Below are 23694 nucleotides of genomic sequence, written 5' to 3' on the forward strand. Positions count from 1 at the left end.
AGTGGCATTGGAAATGTGTTGTAAATATCCATTGTGAAACACTCCCCCATGTTATCTAGACACAGTTCTGTGCAGCCAAAGTTGAATTGAAGAGAATGAACTCAATGATCTTTCTTTTGAAAAGCTTAGAGTTAGCTTTCTTGAACTTTGCCCTGGAGGGAGCAAAGGTCAAAAAGAAAGAGACAGAAGCTGTTTTTCCAGATAGGCATGGATAGCCAAAGTCTTTTCCCCGAGGTAGGGAGTCCACAACAAGAGGGTGTGAGGGGAAAGATTTAAAAGGGACCTGAGAGGTGGTGCGTGAATGGAAGGAGCTGCTAGACGAAGTGATGGAGGCTGGCATAATTACAGCATCTGGAAGGGTACATTAATAGGAAGGATTTAGAGGGATATGGGCCAAGATACAAAAGCTAAAACACAAGTACCAATGTGTCCAAGAACAACTCCTCCTCCAGTGTTAACAGGCTTCTGAATGGATGTCTCAAACTTCAAATCTAATATTGATCTTGCTTTTTGCACAGCTTCTTTGCAGCTGTAACTCTGTACACCTCCCTCTGTTCTATCACTCTGTGATCCTTATATGGTACAATCTGCTTGTACTGCACACAAAACAAAACCTTTCACTGCACCTGCGTACATGTGACAATAATAAATGAAATCAAATCACAATGCTGGCAAAGTGGGACTAGGTCAGATCTGGACACTCCCACTCTCACAGTCACCCAGTTCACCCTGTCTCACCATCAAATGTTACATCAAGCTGGGCTCTGGTGCTGGAGTTTGGACTACAGCATTGTACAAATGCTTAGCACCAAGATGAGACAGCGATACCTTACTTTATTATATTTATTACACTCAATTCCTGCTTGTAACTCACTGGATGGGGGCATTTCATTTATTCTCTATGTACAGGAGTGTTCTGCACTCAGGCAGCACATGTCAAAACGTGCAGAAAACATGAAAACAAGAGTTTGGCAAAATGTGAGAGGACTGTAGGTGGTTTCAGGATGTCACGGACGGGTTAGGGGAATGAGCAGGGAGGTTGCTGGATGCAGTTTCGGTAAGTTGTGTGGCTGTTCATACTGTGAGGCAAAAACCAGGATAGAGGGCCCACATCAACTTCCAAACAGAAGCACATGCAATGTAATGTCAAAGGGACCTGGGAAAATCATCAAGAGGATCTATCAAAAGCACCTGCCCTTCTGTATCTTTGAAAGATATCTCTGGAGTGTTTGAAGAAAACGTTACTTGCTGTTTTAGCCTGTCTGCTAACAAAGCCTAATGGTTCGAATTACTTCTGTGTGACTGATCTCACAAACATTCATGATCACAGTTGCTATTTCTGCCTTTTCACAGTTTGACTGATGGGTGCAAGTGGTTACAGACTCTTTGATGTGGGACTACTAATTCCAGTGCTTTTTGCTTCAAGGAATTGTCCATTAAATGAACTGTTCATTGTCATAAGGAATGTATATGTAGTGGGTGGTAATCACTATTTTTTCAATTTATTGAGGCCTGCGAATTTTATTTTATGGAACTTTATTTAATGGGCCTAAGGTGTGCCCATGGTGGATATAAGGTGAGTTGACAAGTGTAAGCACAAAGGGAGATAGATGGGAGGCAGGAACTGGCACTGTCATTAAAACAAGGGGCATGGATACGGGGCAGGGACATTGGGTGGCATGGGTGGTATGGCATTTGGTTGGGAGGGCATATCATGACCTGGGCATACTTGAGAAAGGCTATGGGTTGGGCACAGTGAATGTGAGAGTCAGAGGGATGTTTTGTGATTTATTCTTTACTTCTAAACTTAGGGCATAGCGTAGGAACCCAAGATTAGCCTGTTGCCTAGTCTGCCTCTATACCCAACCTGGGAGTGAATATCCAGGCCTAGGTTTGGTCTAACCCAGGCCTGAATACAGGGTTTCATACAAGCTCCCTAACTTTTCAACTCTGTGGAAATGAAACCTAGCTCTTGGTGTTATAAGCGTGTGACTCAATGTGAAGATTTGGTGTGTTGGATACTCTCTGGCGATTGAACACACATTAGGACGCTGGTTGCACATACGATGCCTATTCCACCGGCCCGTGAGGTCATTACCTGTAATACAAACAAGCTGTCATCACTTTCCAGGGCAGTCTGGAGTTGCTGTTTACTGTCCTGTAGCCCAGCAAGAGTAATCCGCAGTAGCTTCATGGATTCTTCCACCCGGCTCAATACAGCTTCCTCCTCACCATCGAGATATCGTAGAACGTCCTTCTGTGCACGCTCAATAGTTTTCACTAACTCAGTACACTTGGTCCTGGTGTGATGTTTGACCTGCAGCACCATACCCTAAGATTAAAAGCAATGTCACGGTTATGTAACTCTGTGTGTTCACAGAACTACCAGCTTTCTGTTTAAACTCAGCACTTCCCCTTACTTTAATGGAGTCAGCTTTCTGCTGCAGCTTTCCAATCTCCTCCGTAGTCTCCAGCAGCTGTTTGTCCACCTCAGTCTGTTGCTCATTGAGTTCTTTCTGGAAAATCAAAGAATTCTGATCAGTGAGGCCCATTGTTGAACAGATGGTGAGGGTCTGTCCAGTACTATGTCATAGAGTCATAGAGATGTAAAGCATGGAAACGGACCCTTCGGTCCAACTCGTCCACGCCGACCAGATATCCCAACCCAATCCAGTCCCACCTGCCAGCACCCAGCCCATATCCCTCCAAACCCTTCGTATTCATACAACCATCCAGATGCTTTTTAAATGTTGCAATTGCATCAACCTCCACCACATCCTTTGGCAGCTCATTCCATACACGTACCACCCACTGCGTAAAAAAGTTGCCGCTTAGGTCTCTTTTATGTCTTTCCCCTCTCACCTTAAACCTATGCCCTCTAGTTCTGGACTCCTCCACCCCAGTGAAAAGATTTTATTGATTTACCCGATCCATGTCCCTCATGATATTGTAAATCTCTATTAGGTCACCCCTCAGCCTCCAATGCTCCAGAGGAAACTGTCCCAGCCTGTTCAGCCTCTCCCTATAGCTCAAATCCTCCAAACCTGGCAACATCCTTGTAAAAAGTGAGGTCTGCAGATGCTGGAGATCAGAGCTGAAAATGTGTTGCTGGTTAAAGCGCAGCAGGTTAGGCAGCATCCAAGGAACAGGAAATTGGACATTTCGGGCAAAAGCTCTTCATCAGGAATGAGGAAAGTGTGTCCAGCAGGCTAAGATAAAAGGTAGGGAGGAGGGACTTGGGGGAGGGACGATGGCGATGTGATAGGTGGAAGGAGGTCAAGGTGAGGGTGATAGGCCGGAGTGGGGTGGGGGCGGAGAGGTCAGGAAGAAAATTGCGGGTTAGGGGGGTGGTGCTGAGTTCGAGGGAATCGCCTGAGACAAGGTGGGGGGAGGGGAAATGAGGAAACTGGAGAAATCTGAGTTCATCCCTTGTGGTTGGAGGGTTCCCAGGCGGAAGATGAGGCGCTCTTCCTCCAACCGTCGTGTTGTTATGTTCTGGCGATGGAGGAGTCCAAGGACTTACATGTCCTTGGTGGAGTGGGAGGGAGAGTTAAAGTGTTGAGCCACGGGGTGGTTGGGTTGGTTGGTCCGGGCGTCCCAGGGGTGTTCCCTGAAGGGTTCCGCAAATAAGCTGCCCGTCTCCCCAATATAGAAGAGGCCACATCGGGTGCAGCGGATGCAATAGATGATGTGTGTGGAGGTGCAGGTGAATTTGTGGCGGATATGGAAGGATCCCTTGGGGCCTTGGAGAGAGGTAAGGGAGGAGGTGTGGGTGCAAGTTTTGCATTTCCTGCGGTTGCAGGGGAAGGTGCCGGGGGTGGAGGTTGGGTTGGTGGGGGGTGTGGACCTGACGAGGGAGTCACGAAGGGAGTTGTCTTTGCGGAACGCTGATAGGGGAGGGGAGGGAAATATATCCCTGGTGGTGGGGTCCGTTTGGAGGTGGCGGAAATGATGGCGGATGATACGCTGTATACGGAGGTTGGTTCCAGCAGGCTAAGATGAAAGGTAGAGAGGAGGGACTTGGAGGAGGGGCGATGGAGATGTGATAGGTGGAAGGAGGTCAAGGTGAGGTTGATAGGCCGGAGTGGGGTGGAGGCGGAGAGGTCAGGAAGAAAATTGCAGGTTGGGGGGGCGGTGCTGAGTTCGAGGGAATCGCCAGCAGGCTAAGATAAAACGTGGGGGGAGGGACTTGGGGGAGGGGCGATCCCATATTCCCAATTCCTTCGTCCATCCCATATTCCCAATTCCTTCGTCTCCGCCGCATCTGCTCCCAGGAGGACCAGTTCCAATACCGTACAGCCCAGATGGCCTCCTTCTTCAAAGACCGCAGATTCCCCCCAGACGTGATCGACGATGCCCTCCACTGCATCTCCTCCACTTCCCCCTCCTCCGCCCTTGAGCCCCGCCCCTCCAACCGCCACCAGGACAGAACCCCACTGGTTCTCACCTACCACCCCACCAACCTCCATATACAGCGTATCATCCGCCATCATTTCCGCCACCTCCAAACGGACCCCACCACCAGGGATATATTTCCCTCCCCTCCCCTATCAGCATTCCGCAAAGACCACTCCCTTCGTGACTCCCTCGTCAGGTCCACACCCCCCACCAACCCAACCTCCACTCCCGGCACCTTCCCCTGCAACCGCAGGAAATGCAAAACTTGCACCCACACCTCCTCCCTTACCTCTCTCATCTTCCGCCTGGGAACCCTCCAACCACAAGGGATGAACTCAGATTTTTCCAGTTTCCTCATTTCCCCTCCCCCCACCTTGTCTCAGGCGATTCCCTCGAACTCAGCACCGTCCCCCTAACCCGCAATTTTCTTCCTGACCTCTCCGCCCCCACCCCACTCCGGCCTATCACCCTCACCTTGACCTCCTTCCACCTATCACATTGCCACCGCCCCTCCCCCAAGTCCCTCCTCCCTACCTTTTATCTTAGCCTGCTGGACACACTTTTCTCATTCCTGATGAAGAGCTTTTGCCTGAAACGTTGAATTTCCTGTTCCTTGGATGCTGCCTGACCTGATGTGCTTTAACCAGCAACACATTTTCAACATCTTTGTAAATCCTTTCTGAACTCTTTCAAGTTACACAACATCTTTCTGATAGGAAGGAGACCAGAATTGCACGTAATATTCCAACAGTGGCCTAACCAATGTCCTGTACAGCTGCAACATGACCTCCCAACTCCTGTACTCAATACTCTGACCAATAAAGGAAAGCATACCAAACATCTTCTTCACTATCCTATCTAACTGCGACTCCAATTTCAAGGAGCAATGAACCTGCACTCCAAGGTCTCTTTATTAAGCAACACTTCCCTAGGACCTTACCATTAAGTGTATAAGTCCTGCTAAGATATGCTTTCCCAAAATGCAGCATCTTGCATTTATCTAAATTAAACTCCATCTGCCACTTCTCAGACTATTGGCCCATCTGGTCAAGATCCTGTTATAATCTGAGATAATCTTATAATCTTCGCTATCCACTACACCTCCAATTTTGGTTTCATCTGCAAACTTACTAACTGTACCTCTTATGCTCGATTCAATATGGATCACAGTTTCTCTCACACTCTCTGTTTCCCAGGCCTCAGTACCTCCATAGTCTCCCTAAACACGCACCATCACCACCCCCCACACCTCCCCCCCCCCCACCCCCACGTCTTGCGTTGGATTGGAACACAGCCACAATGGGCCCAGGTCAGTGGGGGCATACATGGGGATCCATTCATCAAGGTTCCGGTTTCCAGAGACCTCGCTGTGCTCAGATTGGGGAGGGGGAGCCAGGGTGGGGACGTTGCTGTGGTCAGGGGGTGCGGACACTGGACCTGGGTCAGACTCAGGAGGGTGGGGGCGAGGAGACTGTGCTGAGGTTGGGGGTGCGGACACAGAGCTCAGGTCAGGGCCTGGGGACAACGTACCTGGTCAGTAGGTAGGAGGTGGGGACACTGTGACGGGTCGGGGGAGAGGGTGAGAACAAGATGCCTGGGTCAGGGGAGAGGGTGAGGACACTGTGCTCGGGTCAGGGGAGGACAAGGTGCCTGGGTCAGGGGAGAGGGTGAGGACACTGTGTCCAGGTCAAGGGTAGGTGTTGAAGACAATGTGCCCGGGTCAGGGGCTGGGGACACTGTGGCCTGGGTTGGGGGAGAGAGTGAGGACACTGTGCCTTGGTCAGGGGATGGGCACAATGTGCCAGGTCAGGGGTTAGGGATGGAGACACTGTGCCTGGGTCGGGAGAGAGGGTGAAGACAATGTGCCCAGTTCAGGGGTTGGAGGGATGAGGACAATGTGCCCGGGTCGGGGGATGGGGTTGGGGGCACTGTGCCTGGGTCGAGGGTAGGGGCTGGGGGCACAGTGCCAGGGCCAGGAGATGGGGTGGGGACAATATGCCTGGGTCGGTGGTAGCGGGTGGGGACACTGTGCCCGGGTCAGGGGTAAGGGGTGAGGACAGTGTGCCTGGATCAGGGTAGGGGGTGAGGACACTGTACCTGGGTCAGGGCGATAGGGGTGGGGCATGGGGACACTGTGATGGGGTCAGCAGGGTGTGGGTGTGTGTCTAAGGGCTTACTCCAGGAACGCCGTCAGAGCTTAATCTCTCACCCTCCAGCCACATTCATGCTGCAAGATCCCCACAGATCATCACCGCATGGATTTTGGGAGAAGGTGTGGGAGAAAATGGAACCCGGCAACACTGTTTGGAAATAAAAGGTCTCGTTTTAACGCGGATGTGAAAAGAGTTTTATTTTTCACTGAAGGTTTTAAACCTGTGGAGTTCAACATCACCAGTATTAATTACCTGTCTCGCATCTCCCAATGTAAAATAAATATTCATCCATAAAATAACATGACCATCAAAACCAATGAATCACAATGCTGCAAAACTGAGCTGTTTCCCAAAGCTATAATAGTCACATCATTTTCCCTCACTCAAATGGCCTCAATATAATCTGCTGCAGTTTATCTTTATGTCTTTTTTCGATGATGAGACGTGGGGTGCCACTGAGTAAGACAGCACTTATTGATCATATCCAATTACCCAGGGGACAATGAAGGGTCAGCCCCACATTGTTGCAGGTCTATAGTCACATGTGGGTCAGACAAGGGTTTATAGAGTCATAGAGATGTACAGTACAGAAACAGACCCTTGACACTGATATTCTAATTAAGTCTAGTCCCACTTGCCAGCATTTGGCACATTTCCCTCTAAACCCTTCCTATTCAGATACCCATCCAGGTGCCTTTTAAAAGTTGCAATTGTACCAGCCTCCACCACTTCCTCCGGCAGCTCATTCTATACATGTAATAAAGTGCGTGATAAAGTTGCCCCTTAGGTCCCTTTTATATCTTTCCTCACTCATCCTAAACCTCTAGTTCTGGACTCGCCCACCCCAGGGAAAAGACTTTCTCCATTTATCATATCCATGTTCCTCATGATTTAATAAACTTCTATTAGGTCACCCCTCAGCCTCCGATGCTCCAAAGAAAACAGACCCAGCCTATTCAACCTCTCCCTATAGCTCAAAACCTCCAAATCTCGCAACATCCTTGTAAATCTTTTCTGAACCCTTTCAAGTTTCACAACATCCTCCTTATAGGATGGAGACCAGAATTACAAGCAATATTTCAGGACAGCTTTTCATTCCGGTATTTTACAGATTCAAACCTTTCACAATTTACCATGGTGGGATTTGAGCCTATATCCTGAGAACATTAGCCTGACATTCAAGATTACTTGGAGAAAGTGAGGACTGCAGATGCTGGAGATCAGAGTCAAGAGTGTCACTGGACTAGTAATCTAGAATCGAGACTGTGGTGCCTGGAAAGCACAGCAGGTCAGACAGCATCCAAGGAGCAGGAGAGTCGATGTTTTGGGTATAAGCTGATTCCTGATGAAGGGCTAATGCCAGATACGTCGATTTTCCTGCTCTTTGGACGCTACCTGAGCTGCTGTGCTTTCCCAGCAACACAGTCTTGATTCTAGATTACTAGTCCAGTGACATTATCACTATAGACTCATCTATTTAAACACACTCTTGGCCAGCCTCTCACCTTGCACCCTTTGTAACCTAAAACCCTATTTCTCAGTTCTTCCTGTTAGTCAACCACTCTGTGGGTCATGATACACTGGATCAAGGTTCCTCCACCATTTCCAAATTAAATTTGGCACTTCCAACTTAAATCCTTTGTTTTTTGGGTTTAAATCTCTTCATAACGTCTTCCTTTCCAACCCTCTCTCTGTAACTGTCTCCCAATCTGCAATCACTTTAGAATTCTTTGGAGATTCCCGGACTCTGGTCCCTTCCCCCATTTCTTCAGCCGTCTATTGGAACCATGTCTTCAGCTCTTTCCATATGATGCACTGGAGCAGCCTCCAAACCTTACAGCCTCTTTACCTTCCTCCCTCATCCTTTTTAAACCATACAGCCTCTTTACCTTCCTCCCTCACCCTTTTTAAACTATACAGCCTCTTAAGCTTCCTCCCTTGCCCTTTTTAAACCAGACAGCATCTTTACCTTCCTCCCTCATCCTTTTTAAGAACCAAAGTATACAAACATGGATCTGAACGTGGGGTTGTGTAGCCATTCAGTTCACCCCGCCATTCAATAAGTCCATGGTTGGTCTGTTTGTGTTTCGCACTCCACATTCCCATCTACCCCCAATAACCCTTCAACCCCCTTGTTTAAAGGAGTTACAAATGCCTTACAAATGCTCAATAACACAGTCTCCACTGCTCTCTGGGACGATACTTCCAAATTTAAATTCTATTGGAGAAGACAATTCTCCTTATCACCGTCTTAAATCGGAGATTCCTGATTTCAAAACTGTTCCCCACGGATCTGGAGTCCCCAAAGAGAATAAACATCCTCCCGAGCATCAATCCTGTCAAGCTCTCTCAAAATCTTGGGGATCACAGCGGGTCAGGCAACATTCGTGAAGAGACAGAAAGCTATTGGTTCAAGTCTAGATGTCTCTTCATCAGCATTGATGAAAAATCATCTAAACTCAAAACATTAGCTTGCTGTCTCTTCACGGAGGCTGCCTGACCCGCTGTGATCTCCAGCATTTGTTGATTTCAGTCCAGATTCCAGCAGATGTAGTAATTTGCTCCGCTCTCAAAATCGTATTTAGTTTTGTGACATTTCCTGTCACTCTTCTAAATTTCAATGAGTGAAGACCCAAGCTGCTCATACTTTCTCCATCAGACAAACCTTCTACCCCAGGAGCCTTGTAAACCTTCTCTGAGCAGGTTCCAATGTAAACATGTTCTTCCTTACATAAGGAGAGCAAAATTGTGCACAATTCTCCAGATGTGGTATCATGAAGACCCATTACAGTTGGAACAAGACTACTTTTGTATTCCGTACCCCTTACAATAAAGATCAGCATTCCCTTTGAATTCCTAATTACATTTGTAAAAGGTTCTTTAAATGCAGGAATGAGTATTAAGGGTGTTGGTTTTATCACTGCCTGTGCTTTTCCCATTACCTGACACGTGTCATATGTTCAGCAAAATTCAACCACATCCTTATGCAATCGAGGCCAATAAAAATGTTTTTGTATTTTGGCTTGAGTTTTCCTTACTCCCAAATGATCTCCTTCTGGTAGTTTATGTGCTACCCATAACACTCCCTTTCCATAACCCACCAGTAATACAACGTGATGAACTTCTGCCCATTTCTCATTTGCCTGAATATGTGATGGTCTGCATTTCCTCATCAAGATGTCACGTTTAAGTTAATAACATATTGGGATGCACTCAGATTCGTCTTCTGTGTTCGCTTTTTGATACAACTACTTTATCTTTCCATATTTACACTGTATTTCAGCAAACATCTCTGAACTAAAAATATCCACTTTGTCCTCCAACTGTTCACAATTTTTGTTCTCAACCATTTGATCAAACATGGTCTCTGATAATAACTTCCTTATCCTTTCTCCTTGATTCCTCCTTCTGTTTCAAGTGTGGCTTTGTGACCTTGTCACCACACAGTCAGGAAAAACCCCAGGATATGCTTCCTATATCACCTCAGTTGTCTGATTTTCCACTGGCTTGTCAACCACAATCACTCCCATCTGTGATCCAGCTATATCATGATTGAGGATAAACTGTATTTCTCCTCACACCACTTCACTATTTTTTACCAGACTCTCCAACCTCACTTTATGTACTAGAGCACTGTCTTGTCAGCATGAATTCCATAGATTACTGCCTCTTCTGGCAATACCCCATCTGAATGACACATTCCTCATCTCTCACCATCACTTGCTCCCATACCTCTCTTTACCTGCTCCCCCTGGCACACACGAGTAAACCTTACCCACACAAGTAAATTCTTCAAAGATGTCTGGCATTTTATTACCAACCAAACCACTGACCAGACTGTACATTCTTTTCTAGCTCTTTTCCTTCGACAGTGCTTTCCTTTACCATTTTAACAAAATCCACTGACTTACCCTTTTCTCCCACAGCGCTCCTCGCAGTGCTCCCTCTAAGCCTGTGACTTCATGTTTCTTACTTTATTACAGTGAAAATACCTCAGGTTTTGAACTGCTCTTCCTCCTTCATGGGTTTCCTTTTAACCTGTCTTCACTATCATCATTGAGCTCTCCCTTTCCTTTACTGCCTGAGGATTTATCTTTTCCACAATTTCTCTCCCTTACAGAATGAAACTGAAGTCAGATGTCAAATTGTGATTTATGAACCAACTCATTATCATTGGCCATCTCTGCTGCTAATTTTACAGTTTCAACTCTCTGCTCTTCCAAATGCGTTCTCACTAATATGGAACTCACTAATTCAGGAAATGAAGTTTTGTACTCCTCCAAAATAACAGTCCCTCCAAGAGCACCATATGTTTGATCAATTTTCATAGTTAGAGTTTGAGAATCTGAAATGATCCACTTAACATGCTCTCTGTTTCCTGTTAGTTTGCATTTCCTCTATTCATGGTAACATTATTATTTGATACTTATCAAAAAATTATTTTTAACAATTTATCCCTTCATGGAATGTGGACATTAGAATATTTTTCTTTTCTTCAACATGAATGTATACAAGAATTGGTGAAATAATGGTATTGATTCTTTACTTGAAAGTCAAATGATAGTCTAAGTGTTTAATTTTAAGACTTACAAAACTTCTCAATTTTAATTTTTGTTTGCGAATCCATAAAAGTGACTAAGGTGGGGGCATTTTTTTCTTATGTTCATACTATGATCCGTCTCTTGATTGATGTTTAATGTTAAGGATTGGTATTACATTTTTCCAGAGCAGTATTTTTGAGCTGTAAGACTGTGCCAATACAGCATTTTTGAGCAAAGTGTTTTGTGTTTGTTTTAAGATAATTTTTGGGTCTGTAGATTGTTAAAGGGACAGAAATTGCTTTTAGTTTGGTGATGTCCACTTCTTGTCAGAAGTGGGAGATCAGGCAGAATTGGAAAGTCCCTGGAGACCATGTCTGCATGTTTGGTTGTGCATCCTATGGGACTGCATGGATTGGTTGGAGTGGGAGTTACAGGCAATCAGGGGTTTACAGGAACTATGGGGTGTGATTGATGGCAATTTCAAGAAGGTGGAGACACCTCATATACAGTTAAGTAGATGGTTGACAGCTTGGATTGGCTATCCCTGTCTCACACAGGTATATCATTTTGGAAACTGTAGGAGGGGGAAATGGCCTCTCAGGGGAGGACAGCACTGACAGCCAGGTTTCTGGTCCCGTGACTGGCTCTACTGTTATGAGAGATTAGATTACTTACAGTGGAAACAGGCCCTTCGGCCCAACATGTCCACACCAACCCTCCGAAGAGCAACCCACCCAGACCATTCGCCTACATTTACCCCTTCACCTAACACTACAGCAATTTAACATGGCCAGTTCACCTAACCTGCACATTTTTGGACTGTGAGAGGAAACTGAAGCACCTAGAGGAAACCCACACAGGCACGGGGAGAATGTGCAAACTCCACATAGACAGTTGCCCGAGGTGGGAATGGAACTAGGGTCTCTGGTGCTGTGAGGCAGCAGTGCTAACCACTGTGCCACCGTGCACAGGTTCCAAGCGACCAATTGTAATAGGGGACATTCTAGTCTGAGGCATGAACAGACATTTCTGCAGCCATCAGTGAGACATCAGGGTGGTGTGCTGCCTCCCTGGTGTCAGGGTCAAGAACATCTCGGAGAGGGTACAGGATATTCTGAAATAGTAGAGGGACTAGCAGGAGGTCATTGTGCATGTTGTTTCAAACAACATAGGTAGGGAAAGGGATGAGATTCTGCAGACAGAATAAAGGAATTTAGGCAGGAAGTTAAATGGCGGGTCTTCGGGGTAGTCATATCTGGATTACTTCAGGTGCCATGTGCTGAGGTGGATAGGAATAACAGGATAGAGCAGATAAATAAGTGGTTGAGGAGCTGGTGCAAGGGGCAAGTATTAACATTTAAACCAGTAGTATGGAGCGGGGGAGGGGGCGGTTGGAGTCCCAAACCAATAGTGAGAAAAGAGATAAGTCTGAGGCTGGTATAGTAGATAAGGGGAACAAGTCAAATAGTCAAGGCAGACAAGAGCTAAGAAGGGAACTAGGTAAGATTGATCAATTAAACTGTACTTACTTCAATGCAAGAGGCTTAACAGGTAAAGCTGATGAACCTGGGCCATGGTTGAGAAGATGGGATTGGGATGTCATAGCAATTACCAAGACATGGCTCAGGGATGGACAGAACTGGCAGCTTAATATTTCAGGTTTTAGATGCTATTGGAAAGATAGAAAGGGGGACAAGAGAGGAGGGGGAGTGGCATCATTGGATTGAGGTCAGTGAAGTGGATCTTATGGAATATGAGTTCTCTGATTGGCATTGTTAACCTGGTCTGATCAGGGAGCCCTGGCTGACAGATATAAACAGGAGGGTCGGGGGTTCTGTTTACTCTGAGAGCTGGCTCAGTGTCAAGGATTCTCCATGTATAAATAAAGGGTGACTTGGTTACAGGATACTAGCCTTTCTGAAGTTACTTAAGTGGTAACAAGGGAAAAACACACTCCTGAAGAAATCCACTAGCAACAGTCATCTTTGAGTTGGGGGTAAGCATTTCTGGCATCATGCCGTTATTTGGAAAGTTTGACTCATTTAACCTTGCTGTTGAGGACTGGGCCCAGTATATGGAAAGGATGTGATATTTTGTTCAGGCAAACGACATTTGAGGCAGGTGAAAAATACCAAGTAATTCTGCCCACAGTTGTGAACCTGCAGCCTTTTCACTTATCAGGAGGCTAACATTTTCTGAGGTACCAGATACTAGAATCTTTCAAGAGCTGATGGATTTAGTTAAGGAATATTATGACTCCAAGTCTCCTGTAATTCTGAGACACTGTTGGTTTTACAGTACTTGGCAATTCAAGAACCAGGGAATCCATATTGGGATTTTTGATTAGGTTAAGATGACTGACAGAGAGGCCTGTGACTTTGTTTTAATTCATAATGAGATGCTGAGAGACTGTTAGGCATATTGGACTAATGATAGAACCATGCAAAAGCGCCTTCTAGCTAAAACCCAACAGGACTTCAAACAGGCCCTACAACTCGTGTTATAATTGGAAAATGTGGCAATTGGAGCATATGAGTTGCAGGATATTCCGATTGAAGCAGACACCCTCACCAGTCTGACTGAGCTTGGGTGAAGACAATTGCATGGCCTCACTCAGGACATATTCAGCACAAAAGGACTCTCGGTCAGCCCACAGCAAAAGCCCACAACAAAGCCAAGCCTCGGCCAAACAGTTCACATTTTCTTCAGGATCCGGGCCAGTAAGATGTTGTGGTTGCTGCTGGTATGCAGGCTTAAGACAGCAAAAGAGTATCACAAGACCTGAATGGAGTAAGAGAACTCAGGGCCAGTCTCCAGGAGAGTGCACACCCTGGAAAGTCCACCTAATCTGGTTTGGAATAGTTCAATTGCTTAGCAAAATCCAGATCAGAACTAATCAAAATAAATGTCTGGTTAGATGGTCACCAAATTCTAATGGAGGTCAATACTGGCACAGCTGTATCAGTGATTATGGAGCTAGTCTTTAACAAGACTTGTTCTGGACTCCAACCCTTATGTTTGAGCAAGATCTCAGCTAGACTGAAAACCCATACTGGGGAACCTTTAGAGGTTAAGGATACAACTTTGGTTCCGGTCTCTTATGAGAAGGAGCTGGTTCAGTTACCACTGATTGTAATAAAGGGCTTGGGTCAAAGCCTAATGGGGCGAAATTGTTTGAGAAAGATTCACCTTGATTGACTCAACATTTTTCAATTAGAAAATGGCCGCCTGAGTGAAATCCTAATTAAATACCTAGAAGCTTTTCAGGAAGGTCTACTGACTATCGAAGAGCCAAGACCACCTTGTAGGTCGACAAGGAAGCAGTTCCATGATTCTGCAGGACCTGCCAATGCCCTTTGCATTATGGGCAAATGTAGAGGCAGAGGCCAGAAGGGTGGAATGTGAAGGAATCATCAAAGCAGTCCAGTTTGTGGAATGGGCAGCATCGGGCATCCGATCGTGAACCCCAGCAGGTCGGTTTGCCTTTGTGGGGATTTTAAACAAACAAGCATCGCTTGGACAGATACGCAATCCCTCACACAGAGGACTTATATACAAAGCTGGCAGGGTGGCCGTCCATCACAAAACTGGGCATGAGCCATGTGTACTGGCAACTGCAGTTAGATGAGCATTCCCAGAGTATGCTACAATTAATACCCATGAAGGTTTGCACCAATATACGAGACTGTCATTTGGGGTATTGTCAACCTGTGCAACTTTTCAGCGGACGATTGAGAACATTTTACAAGATCTACCCAGGTCGCCATTTATCCAGATAATGCGCTAATAACAGGGAAGACCAATAAGGAGCACTTAGACAATTTGGACATGGCCCTTAGACACTTCTCCCAGGCGGGTGTATCCTTAGAAGGAAAACGTGTGTATTCCAGGCACCCCAAGTGACCTAGTTGAGCTACGGAGTTGACAAGACCAGGTTACAACCATTGAAAGATAAAGTGAGGGTGATCAAAAGTGCCCTAGCCTCCATGTCTGTACTAAAGCTTACGTCTTTCCTTGGATTGGTGAATTATTACATAAAGTTCATCCATAACCTGGTCTCCATGCTAGCACCTTTGCAACAACTCTGACAAAAACAGTCAGCTTTGGAAATGGTTGTACAGGCAAGCCATAGCTATCAGGGAAGTGAAGAAACAGCTATCTTCCTCTCAGGTGTTGGCAAATTATGTTCCCAGGCAAGATATGATATCGACATGTAATTCCTCACCATATGGCAATTGGCTCATAGGTGACCTAATGGAGAGGAACGCCCAATATTATATACATCCAGAACCTTGGTTAATACAGAGTGTAAATACATCCAGATAGAGAAGGAAGGTTTGGTGGTCATATTTGGAGCTAGGAAGTTCCACCAGTACCTTTATGGACGTAAATTTATAATAATAATGGGTTACAAGCCTCTACTTAAAGATGACAAGGCAGTGCTGCCCATAGCTTCAGGCCAAATTCAACAGTGGGCTCTAATACTAAGTGCATATAATTACAAGTTGGAACACTGTCTGGGAGGCCAAGTAGCAAATGTGGATGCATTGAGCTGCCTCCCATGGGCAGATACACCGCTGGCGGTACTGCCACTGGAAGAGTCCATAATGGTTTTAAATTTTCTGGACACACTTCCAGTCACAGCTGACAATATCAGACAATGGAAGCAGAAAGATCCAGTCTTGGTGATGGAGGAAACCAAAGGGCGGTCACAACCAGAACTGAAACCTTTGTGGACCCGGAGAGACCAGATCACCATAGAGGATGGCATATTATTATGGAGAGCAAGAGTGATTGTCCCGAGCAAAGGTCACTGCCAGATACTGGCTGTACACCACCAGGGTCATCCAGGGATTTCAAAGTCAAGATATTGGTGACAGGCTATGTCTGGTGGCCAGGATTGGATGCAGACATAGACGCATCGGTGGGGCTGAGCTCAGAGTGCCAGTAAGGTCAAAAAGTACCACCAACAGTTCCCCCACATTCAAAGGTTTGGTCAAGTAAACCCTGGACTCGGTTACACATCATGTTGGGCGGCACGATGGCACAGTGGTTAGCACTGCTGCCTCACAGCGCCAGGGACCTGGGTTCAATTCCCGCCTCAGGCGACTGACTGTGTGGAGTTTGCACGTTCTCCCCGTGTCTGCGTGGGTTTCCTCCGGGTGCTCCGGTTTCCTCCCACAGTCCAAAGATGTGCGGGTCAGGTGAATTGGCCATGCTAAATTGCCCGTAGTGTTAGGTAAGGGGTAAATGTAGGGGTATAGGTGGGTTGCACTTCGGCGTGTCGGTGTGGACTTGTTGGGCCGAAGGGCCTGTTTCCACACTGTAAGTAATCTAATCTAAAAAAACTGTGCAGGTCCCTTCGTTGGCTCAATGTTCTTAATCATTGTGGGACACCCAATGCTGAGAGTTCATTTGTCAAATGAGGGGATGACAGTAGAAAAGCAGCACCAATCTTTTGCAATACATGGTGTTATGAAGTTGAAGGCATATACTATACCTTTAAGAGAGAGTGAAAGCTGATTTGCACTAAGAGCTTGCAGATACTTGTCATGTGACTGACTAGCAGTTTCAGAATGTACTGGAGAACTGAAAATATGTAACAGTTGGCTGTAAACTCAATTGTTCTGACCACTATTCAAATCTAACCAATCAGTTTAAATTATGCCCCAGGATACTAAAACCCAATCAACTTTGAATTTATTGTTTTTGATAATATCTAATCAATGAGACGATCTGATGTTTGGGGTATAAAGCAGCCAGCATTTTGAGATGACAGCTGCTGTAGGGTTTTGAGAATTAAAATAATGTAATTTTAATAGGGACGTGCATTGTTATAGAGTTGGAGGCAGATAACAAACATTTAAGAGAAAAAAGGATTAGAGTTGTTAATATTTGCTGTTTAATGGCCACTTGTATAATTAAAGAATGATTTTTCTTTCTTTAAATAGTGGAAGTTGGGAGCTCTCTGACACTCCTATTTTAACAGATTATGAGATGAGGTGAGCTTTTCTGGCCACTTGGTTTAATTAGCTGAGGGGTTCATCTCCGTGTCGTAACAATGGATTCCTGGAAATGTTGGATTCCAGAAAACAGGCCATTGTTTACCAGCAGAGAACTTGAGTGCATCCTAAAGTCGAATGGCATTTGTCACGTAAGGACAGCTCCATACCATACATCATCCAATGGTCTGGCAGAAAGAGCAATCCATAGAATATGAGTTCCCTGATTGGGGTTGTTACTCTAATCCAGTCAGGAAGCCCTGGCTGACAGATAAAAACAAGTGTGTTAGACATCCTGTTCACTCTGAGCGCTGGCCCTGAGGGAGCTGCATTGGTGTCAAGGTCGGTTTTAGTTCACAGCTCGGCGCAACATCAAGGGCTGAAGGGCCTGTTCTGCGTTATATTGTACTATGTTCTAAGGACTCTCCACGTGGAAATAAAGGCTGATTGGTGATGGAACACTGGCTTCTGCAGAGGTATTTCAGGGAGTAGTGTTTTTTGGTTGGGGAGAACATTACTTGGTTATAGACAAAAAAACCCTGCAGATTCTGGAATCCAAAATAGACAGGCGGGAGGTTGGAAGAACACAACAAGCCAGGCATTTTTTTCACTCCAGGCTGTAGCCTGCCCAGGCGGAAGATGAGGCGTTGTTCCTCCAGTTTGTGGTTTGGTTCATTTTGGCAGTGGAGGAGGCCAAGGATGGCCATGTCCTGAAGAAGGGTTACACCCAAAATGTCGACTTCACCACCTCCTGATGCTGTCTGGCTTGCTGTGTTCTTTCAGCCTCCTGCCTGTCTACTGGTGAGAGCCTTATGGTTGTACTTAGGGAGGATATTCCTCAGAGATCATCCACTGAGGTTATGTGGGTGGAATTTAAAAATGAGAAACAGATGATCACCTTATTGGTATTGTACTACGTGCACCTCAATAGTCAGCATGAAATTGAGAAGCAAATTTGTAAGGAGATCTCAGATATCTGTAAGAATAATAGGGTTGTATTGGTAGGGATTTTAACTTTCCATACATAGACTGGGACTGCCATAGCTTTAAAGGCTTGGATGGAGAGGAATTTGTTACATTTGTACAAGGAAACTTCCTTATTCAATATGTGGATGTACCTACTAGCGAAGGTGTAAAACTTGACCCACTCTTGGGAAATAAGGGAGAGCAGGTGACTGAAGTGTCAGTGGGGCCAGCGATCATAATTCTATTAGTTTTCAAATAGTAATGGGAAAGGATAGAACTGATCAAAAAGTTAAAGTTCTATATTGGAGGAAGGGGGCTAATTTTGATGGTATTAGGCAAGAACCTTCAAAACTTGATTGGGGAAGGCCATTCGCAGGTAAAGGGATGGTTGGGAAGTGGGAGGCCTTCAAGGATGAGATAACGAGAGTTCAGTGAAGGGGAAGCTGATAGGTGTAGGGAATGCTGGATGACTGAAGAAATTGATGCTCTGCTCAAGATGAAGAAGGAAGCATATTTCAGATATAGACAGCTGGAATTGAATGGAACCCTAGAAGAGTATAAGGGCAGTAGGAATATAACTTAGAGGGAAATCAGGAGGGCAAAAAGGGGACATGAAATAGCTTTGGTAAATAGGGTTAAGGAGAATCCAAAACTACAGTAAGGAGAAAAGAGTAACTAGGAAGAGAATACGGCTCCTTAAAGATCAAACTGGCCAATCATGTGTGGACCCAAATAAAATGAGAGAAATACTAAATGAATATTTTGTGTCAGTATTTACCGTGGAGAAGGACATGGAAGCTAGAGAACTTGGGGAAATAAATAGTGGTGTTTTGAAAAGAGTTCATATTACAGAAGGAGGTACTGACATCTTAAAATGCCTAAAGGTAGATAAACCCATGAGACCTGATCAGATGTTTTCGAGCTCTTTATGAGAAGCTAGGGATGAGATTGCTGGCCCCCTTGCGAGATATTTGTAACATCAATAGTCACAGGTGAGAAGACTAGAGGTTGGCTAATGTTTAAGAAAAGCCATTAGGGGAAAGCCAGGAAATTATAAACCATTGAGCCTGACATCAGTGATGGGCAAGTTGTTGGAGGGGATTCTGAGGGAGAAGATTTACATGTATTTGGGAAGATAAGTTCTGATTGTGGATAGTCAACATGGCTTTGTGCATGGGAAATCATATCACGCTAACTTGATTGAGTATTTTGAAGAGGTGACAAAGACGATCGATGAAGACAGAGTAGTAGACATTGTTTACATGGCCTTCAGCAAAGTATTGAACAAGAGTCCGCATGGTAGGCTGGCTAGTAAGCCTACATCACACGGGATCTGGGAGAGCTAGTAAATTGGATACAAAATTGTCTTGAAGGTAGGAGGTAGACGGTAATGATGGAGGGTTGCCTTTCAGACTGGAGGCCTGTGACCAGTGGTGTGTCACAAGATTATTACTGGGTCCACTGCTTTTTGTTATTTATATAAATAATTCTGATGTGAATATAGAACATAGAACATAGCACAGTACAGCACAGAACAGGCCCTTCAGCCCACGATGTTGGGCTGACCATTGATCCTCATGTATGCACCCTCACATTTCTGTGACCATAGGAGATCTAGTTAGTTGCAATTGACACCATAATTGGAGGTGTAGTGGACACTGAAGAAGATTATCGCAGAGTACAATAGGATCTTGACCTGATGGGCTAATGGGCTGAGGATTGGCAGATGGAGGTCAATTTAGATAAATGAGACATGTTGCATTTTAGAAAGGCAAACCAGGGCAGGACTTATTCAGTTAATGGTAGGGCCCTAGGGAGTGTTGTTGAACAAAGAGACCTGGGGGTGAAGGCACATATTTCCTTTAAAATGGAGTTGCAGGTAGACAGGGTGGTGAAGAATGTGTTTGCATGCTTGCCTTCATTTGTCATAGCATAGAGTGTAGGAGTTGGGACGTCATTTGCGGCTGTACAAGACATTGGTGAGACCATTTTGGAATACTGCATGTAATTCTGGTCACCCTTCTAATAGGAAGGATGCTGAGAAACTTGAAAAGGGTCAGAAAAGATTTGCAAGGTTGTTGCCAGGGTTGGAGGGTTTGAGCTATAGGGATAGGCTGAATAGGTTGGGACTTTTCTCCCTGGAGCGTTGGAGGCTGAGGGGTGACCTTATAGAGTTTGTAAAATCATGAGGGGCCTGGATAATGTGAATGGCCAAGATCTTTTTCCCAGGGTGGTGAGTCCAAAACTAGAGGGCATAGGTTTAAGGTGCGGGGAAAGATTTACAAGGACCTGATGGGTAATTGGTGTGTGTACGGAAGGAGACAGCAGAGGAAGTGGTGGAGGCTGGTACATTTACAACAATTAAAAGGCATCTGGATGGGTATATGAATAGGAAGGGTTTAGAGGGATATGGGCCAAATACTGGCAAATTGGGCAGCACAGTGGCTCAGTGGTTAGCCCTGCTGCCTCACAGTGCCAGCAACCTGGGTTTGTTTCCCAGCCTTGAGTGACTGTCTGCGTGGAGTTTGCACATTCGCCCTGTGTCTGTGTGGGTTTCCTCTGGGTTTCTTCCCACAATCCAAAGATGTGCAGGTTATTGTGCTGGCTAGATGGATTAGCCACGGGAAATGCAGGGATGGGGTGGGGGTGGGTCTGGGTGTGATGTTGTTTGGAGGGTCAGTGTGGACTCGATGGGCCAAATGACCTGCCCCTTATTGTATGAAGTCTGAATGGGACTAGGTCAGATTGAGATGTCTGGTCAGTATGGATGCGTTGGATCCCAGGGTCGGTTTCTGCGCTATATGATTGTATCTCCGGCCTCTGCTGCATTTTGCTTTTACATCTCAATAGTGGATCTCTTTGACAGTCATGTTAAGAGGATGTTATGTGTAATAGTGTGCATGACAATCCCTTTCCTTATTTCTGAGGTTATTGGCTGACAGGGGCCTGATCGTTCATGGTCTTCTAAACTGCGTGTTCTAAAATGAGCCATTTCCCATTGACGTGCTGCCCCAGAAATCTGACTAAATGCTGATTCATACGATAACATGGCCAAAACTCTGCGACTGCTACAGTAAGCAGATTGAAGGGCAAATGCCTTGTTAATTATCAACATGAGCCATGTTAACAGCACATAAAGAGTAAAGATTGTTCTATTTAAGAGTTAGGTTGACCTTTGTCATGTATGAATCTGATCCTTTATCTATTTCAGACTAGCTGACAAACTCCCAGAGTAATGTACTTTCCTGATTTCTCAGCTGATTCGAGGATAACTTAAGGTATGGTGTCACTGCAACCAGATGTTCTGTTATTCTGTAATAAACCAACTGTCTCCTTGATTAGGTTCTATCCTGCAATCGCTCCCAGCTCTCTGGTATCCTATATATAAACTCATTGAACCTCTCAATTACGTTTGATTGGAATCCACTCTCTGTCATCTATTAGTCTCTATATAAACTCACTGTACCCTTGATTTGATGCTAATCTATAACTCATCCCTGGGTGTGTGTTATTCTATCAAAGCTGTATATTCTACATATCCTTTATCAAATTCCAGTCAAAAAGTGTGGCGCTGGGAAAGCACAGCCGAGGACATTCCTCATGAAGGGCTTACGCCTGAAACGTTGACTCTCCTGCTCCTCGGATGCTGCCTGGCCGGCTGTGATTTTCCAGCGCCACACTCTTTGACTCTGATCTCCAGCATCCACAGTCCTCACTTTCTCCCTTTATCAGATTCCAGTCTGTTACTCACTATCGGGGTATCTCTGATAGTATATATAAACCATCCAAATCCCTTGATCACTTTCCAGTCTGTAATTGCTCCTGGATGTCTATTATTCTATATATAAGCCCCTGTAGCCCCTGAATAGATTTCAGCCTGAGTATTCCTTACTCTGTACACAGCTCAGCTGCCACACATGCCTGGTGAAGCTGAAAAAGCTGTGGTATCGAATGACAAAGATGAAGCCAGAGTTTTGGGAGCTGTGGAAACTGGAAATCCAGGCTTGAGTCTGTTGAGGAATCGTTTGAAAACATATGGATTGAAATGGGATGCCAATCAGGAAAAACATGGAAACAAAGAGCCTTTCTACAAGGGGGAAAAAAAAATCACATATGCTTAAAATTTGGAATCCAAACCGCAGGGGCTAGAAATACACAGACGGTCAGTCAGCAAATGATAGAAAGCAGGCAAAAGGAAACTCAGCTGGGGATACTTTGGGTATAATTCGCCCAGCTTGCTCCTAATGACAAACAGATTTGTGTCAGATTCCTTTCTCAGTGGAGTTTAACTCCTTCACATGCAACAGAGGCACATTAAAAGTATTCAAAAAAGAATGGTTTCGACTCAGTAAACAAACGTTACCCTGGCTTCTTTCTTTCAAGTCAGTACCTGTCATGCTGCATGTTTACACCCAAGAACATTTTTTTTAGCAAATATGATTGAATTGAATTATTGTCAAACCAAGGCACAGTGAAAAACTTTGTCTTGCGAGCAATGCAGACAGTTCACAGAGTTAAGTAGCATAGATAAGTAAATAATAGGTAAACAAAGCGGCAAAAACAGAAACACAGGTACAGGCGGATGTTAAGAGTTTGTTGTACCTTCAGTTCGCCCACTTGCTCTTCCACAGACACGGTCTCATGTTGCCTGTGTTCATTGATGGCGCATAAGCAGCAGACACATTTCTGATCAGTCCTGCAGAATACCTCCAGGGGTTTCCGATGGCTGGGACACTTCCTCCTCTCGATGTCCCTGACCGGATCGATGAGTCGGTGGTCGCTGAACACTGGGTTGTTGCTGTGGGGCTGCAGGTGGACCTCACAGTACGAAGCCATGCAGACCACGCATGACTTAACGGCTTCGAGCTTCTCATCGGTGCAGAAGTCACACAGAACACCCTGGGAGGTGACTGCCTCCTTGGAGGCACAGGCTGGGTCGGCGTGGGAGAAGTCCTCCACAATCTCACACAGGATAGTGTTCTTGGAGAGGGAGGGCCTGGAGCTGAATGTTTCTCGGCACTGAGGGCACCTGAAGGTCTCGGACCCCCCTTCCTGATGCCAGCATCTCCCAATGCACTCCATGCAGAAGTTGTGCCCACAGGGAATGGTCGCGGGGGACTTCAGGAGATCCAGACAGATGGCACAGGCTAACTTGGCTTCAGAGATGGAGACTTTCGACACCGCCATTCCTCAGGGAACGAGAGAGAGAGAGAGAGAGAGAGCCCAACCCTCACCAAGTCAGGACAAGCAGCGAACTGAAAGGGAAACTTGGAACCAGTCCTGAAAGTTAATGATTGACGAATTTACATCTCAGAGTTGAATAACTCGAGACATTTCTCAACAACTATATAGCTCCTCTTTTATTTAACTGCCTTAAAACCTTACTTCAGAGAAAAAAAATAAAATTCCCATTTCAGCATAACTGGGAGCTCCACCCATACTTAACCTCCAGTTTCACAAGCCAGCTACCAACATTCCTGTAGGTTTTTATTGGAATGACATCTGTGTCTGTCTGTTAGCTGTACAGTAAAGGCTTAAAGGGGCACTGATTTCATCTCCTGTTTCCTAAGCTTTAACGATCTGCCAGCCCTACAGGATTCCACGACCTTCGAGAAAGATACCGTAATTTTATGA

The 23694-nt window shown here is 45.5% G+C and overlaps 1 protein-coding gene across 1 annotated transcript in view; it reads right to left on the bottom strand.

Moving 5' to 3' along the window:
* Positions 1 to 23435, bottom strand: part of LOC132827685 (tripartite motif-containing protein 16-like) — a 37070-nt gene extending 13635 nt beyond the window's left edge. Inside the window, exons 1-3 of the mRNA XM_060844343.1 lie at positions 22663 to 23435; positions 2421 to 2516; positions 2099 to 2332 (exon numbers count right to left, since the gene is read on the bottom strand). Of these exons, the coding sequence (XP_060700326.1) occupies positions 2099 to 2332; positions 2421 to 2516; positions 22663 to 23247 (915 nt within the window). The 5' untranslated portion in view covers positions 23248 to 23435. The remainder of the gene's footprint in view (positions 1 to 2098; positions 2333 to 2420; positions 2517 to 22662) is intronic.
* Between the last annotated feature and the right edge of the window lie 259 nt (positions 23436 to 23694).

This window comes from Hemiscyllium ocellatum, chromosome 25 (assembly GCF_020745735.1).
Source record: "Hemiscyllium ocellatum isolate sHemOce1 chromosome 25, sHemOce1.pat.X.cur, whole genome shotgun sequence".
NCBI lineage: Eukaryota > Metazoa > Chordata > Chondrichthyes > Orectolobiformes > Hemiscylliidae > Hemiscyllium > Hemiscyllium ocellatum.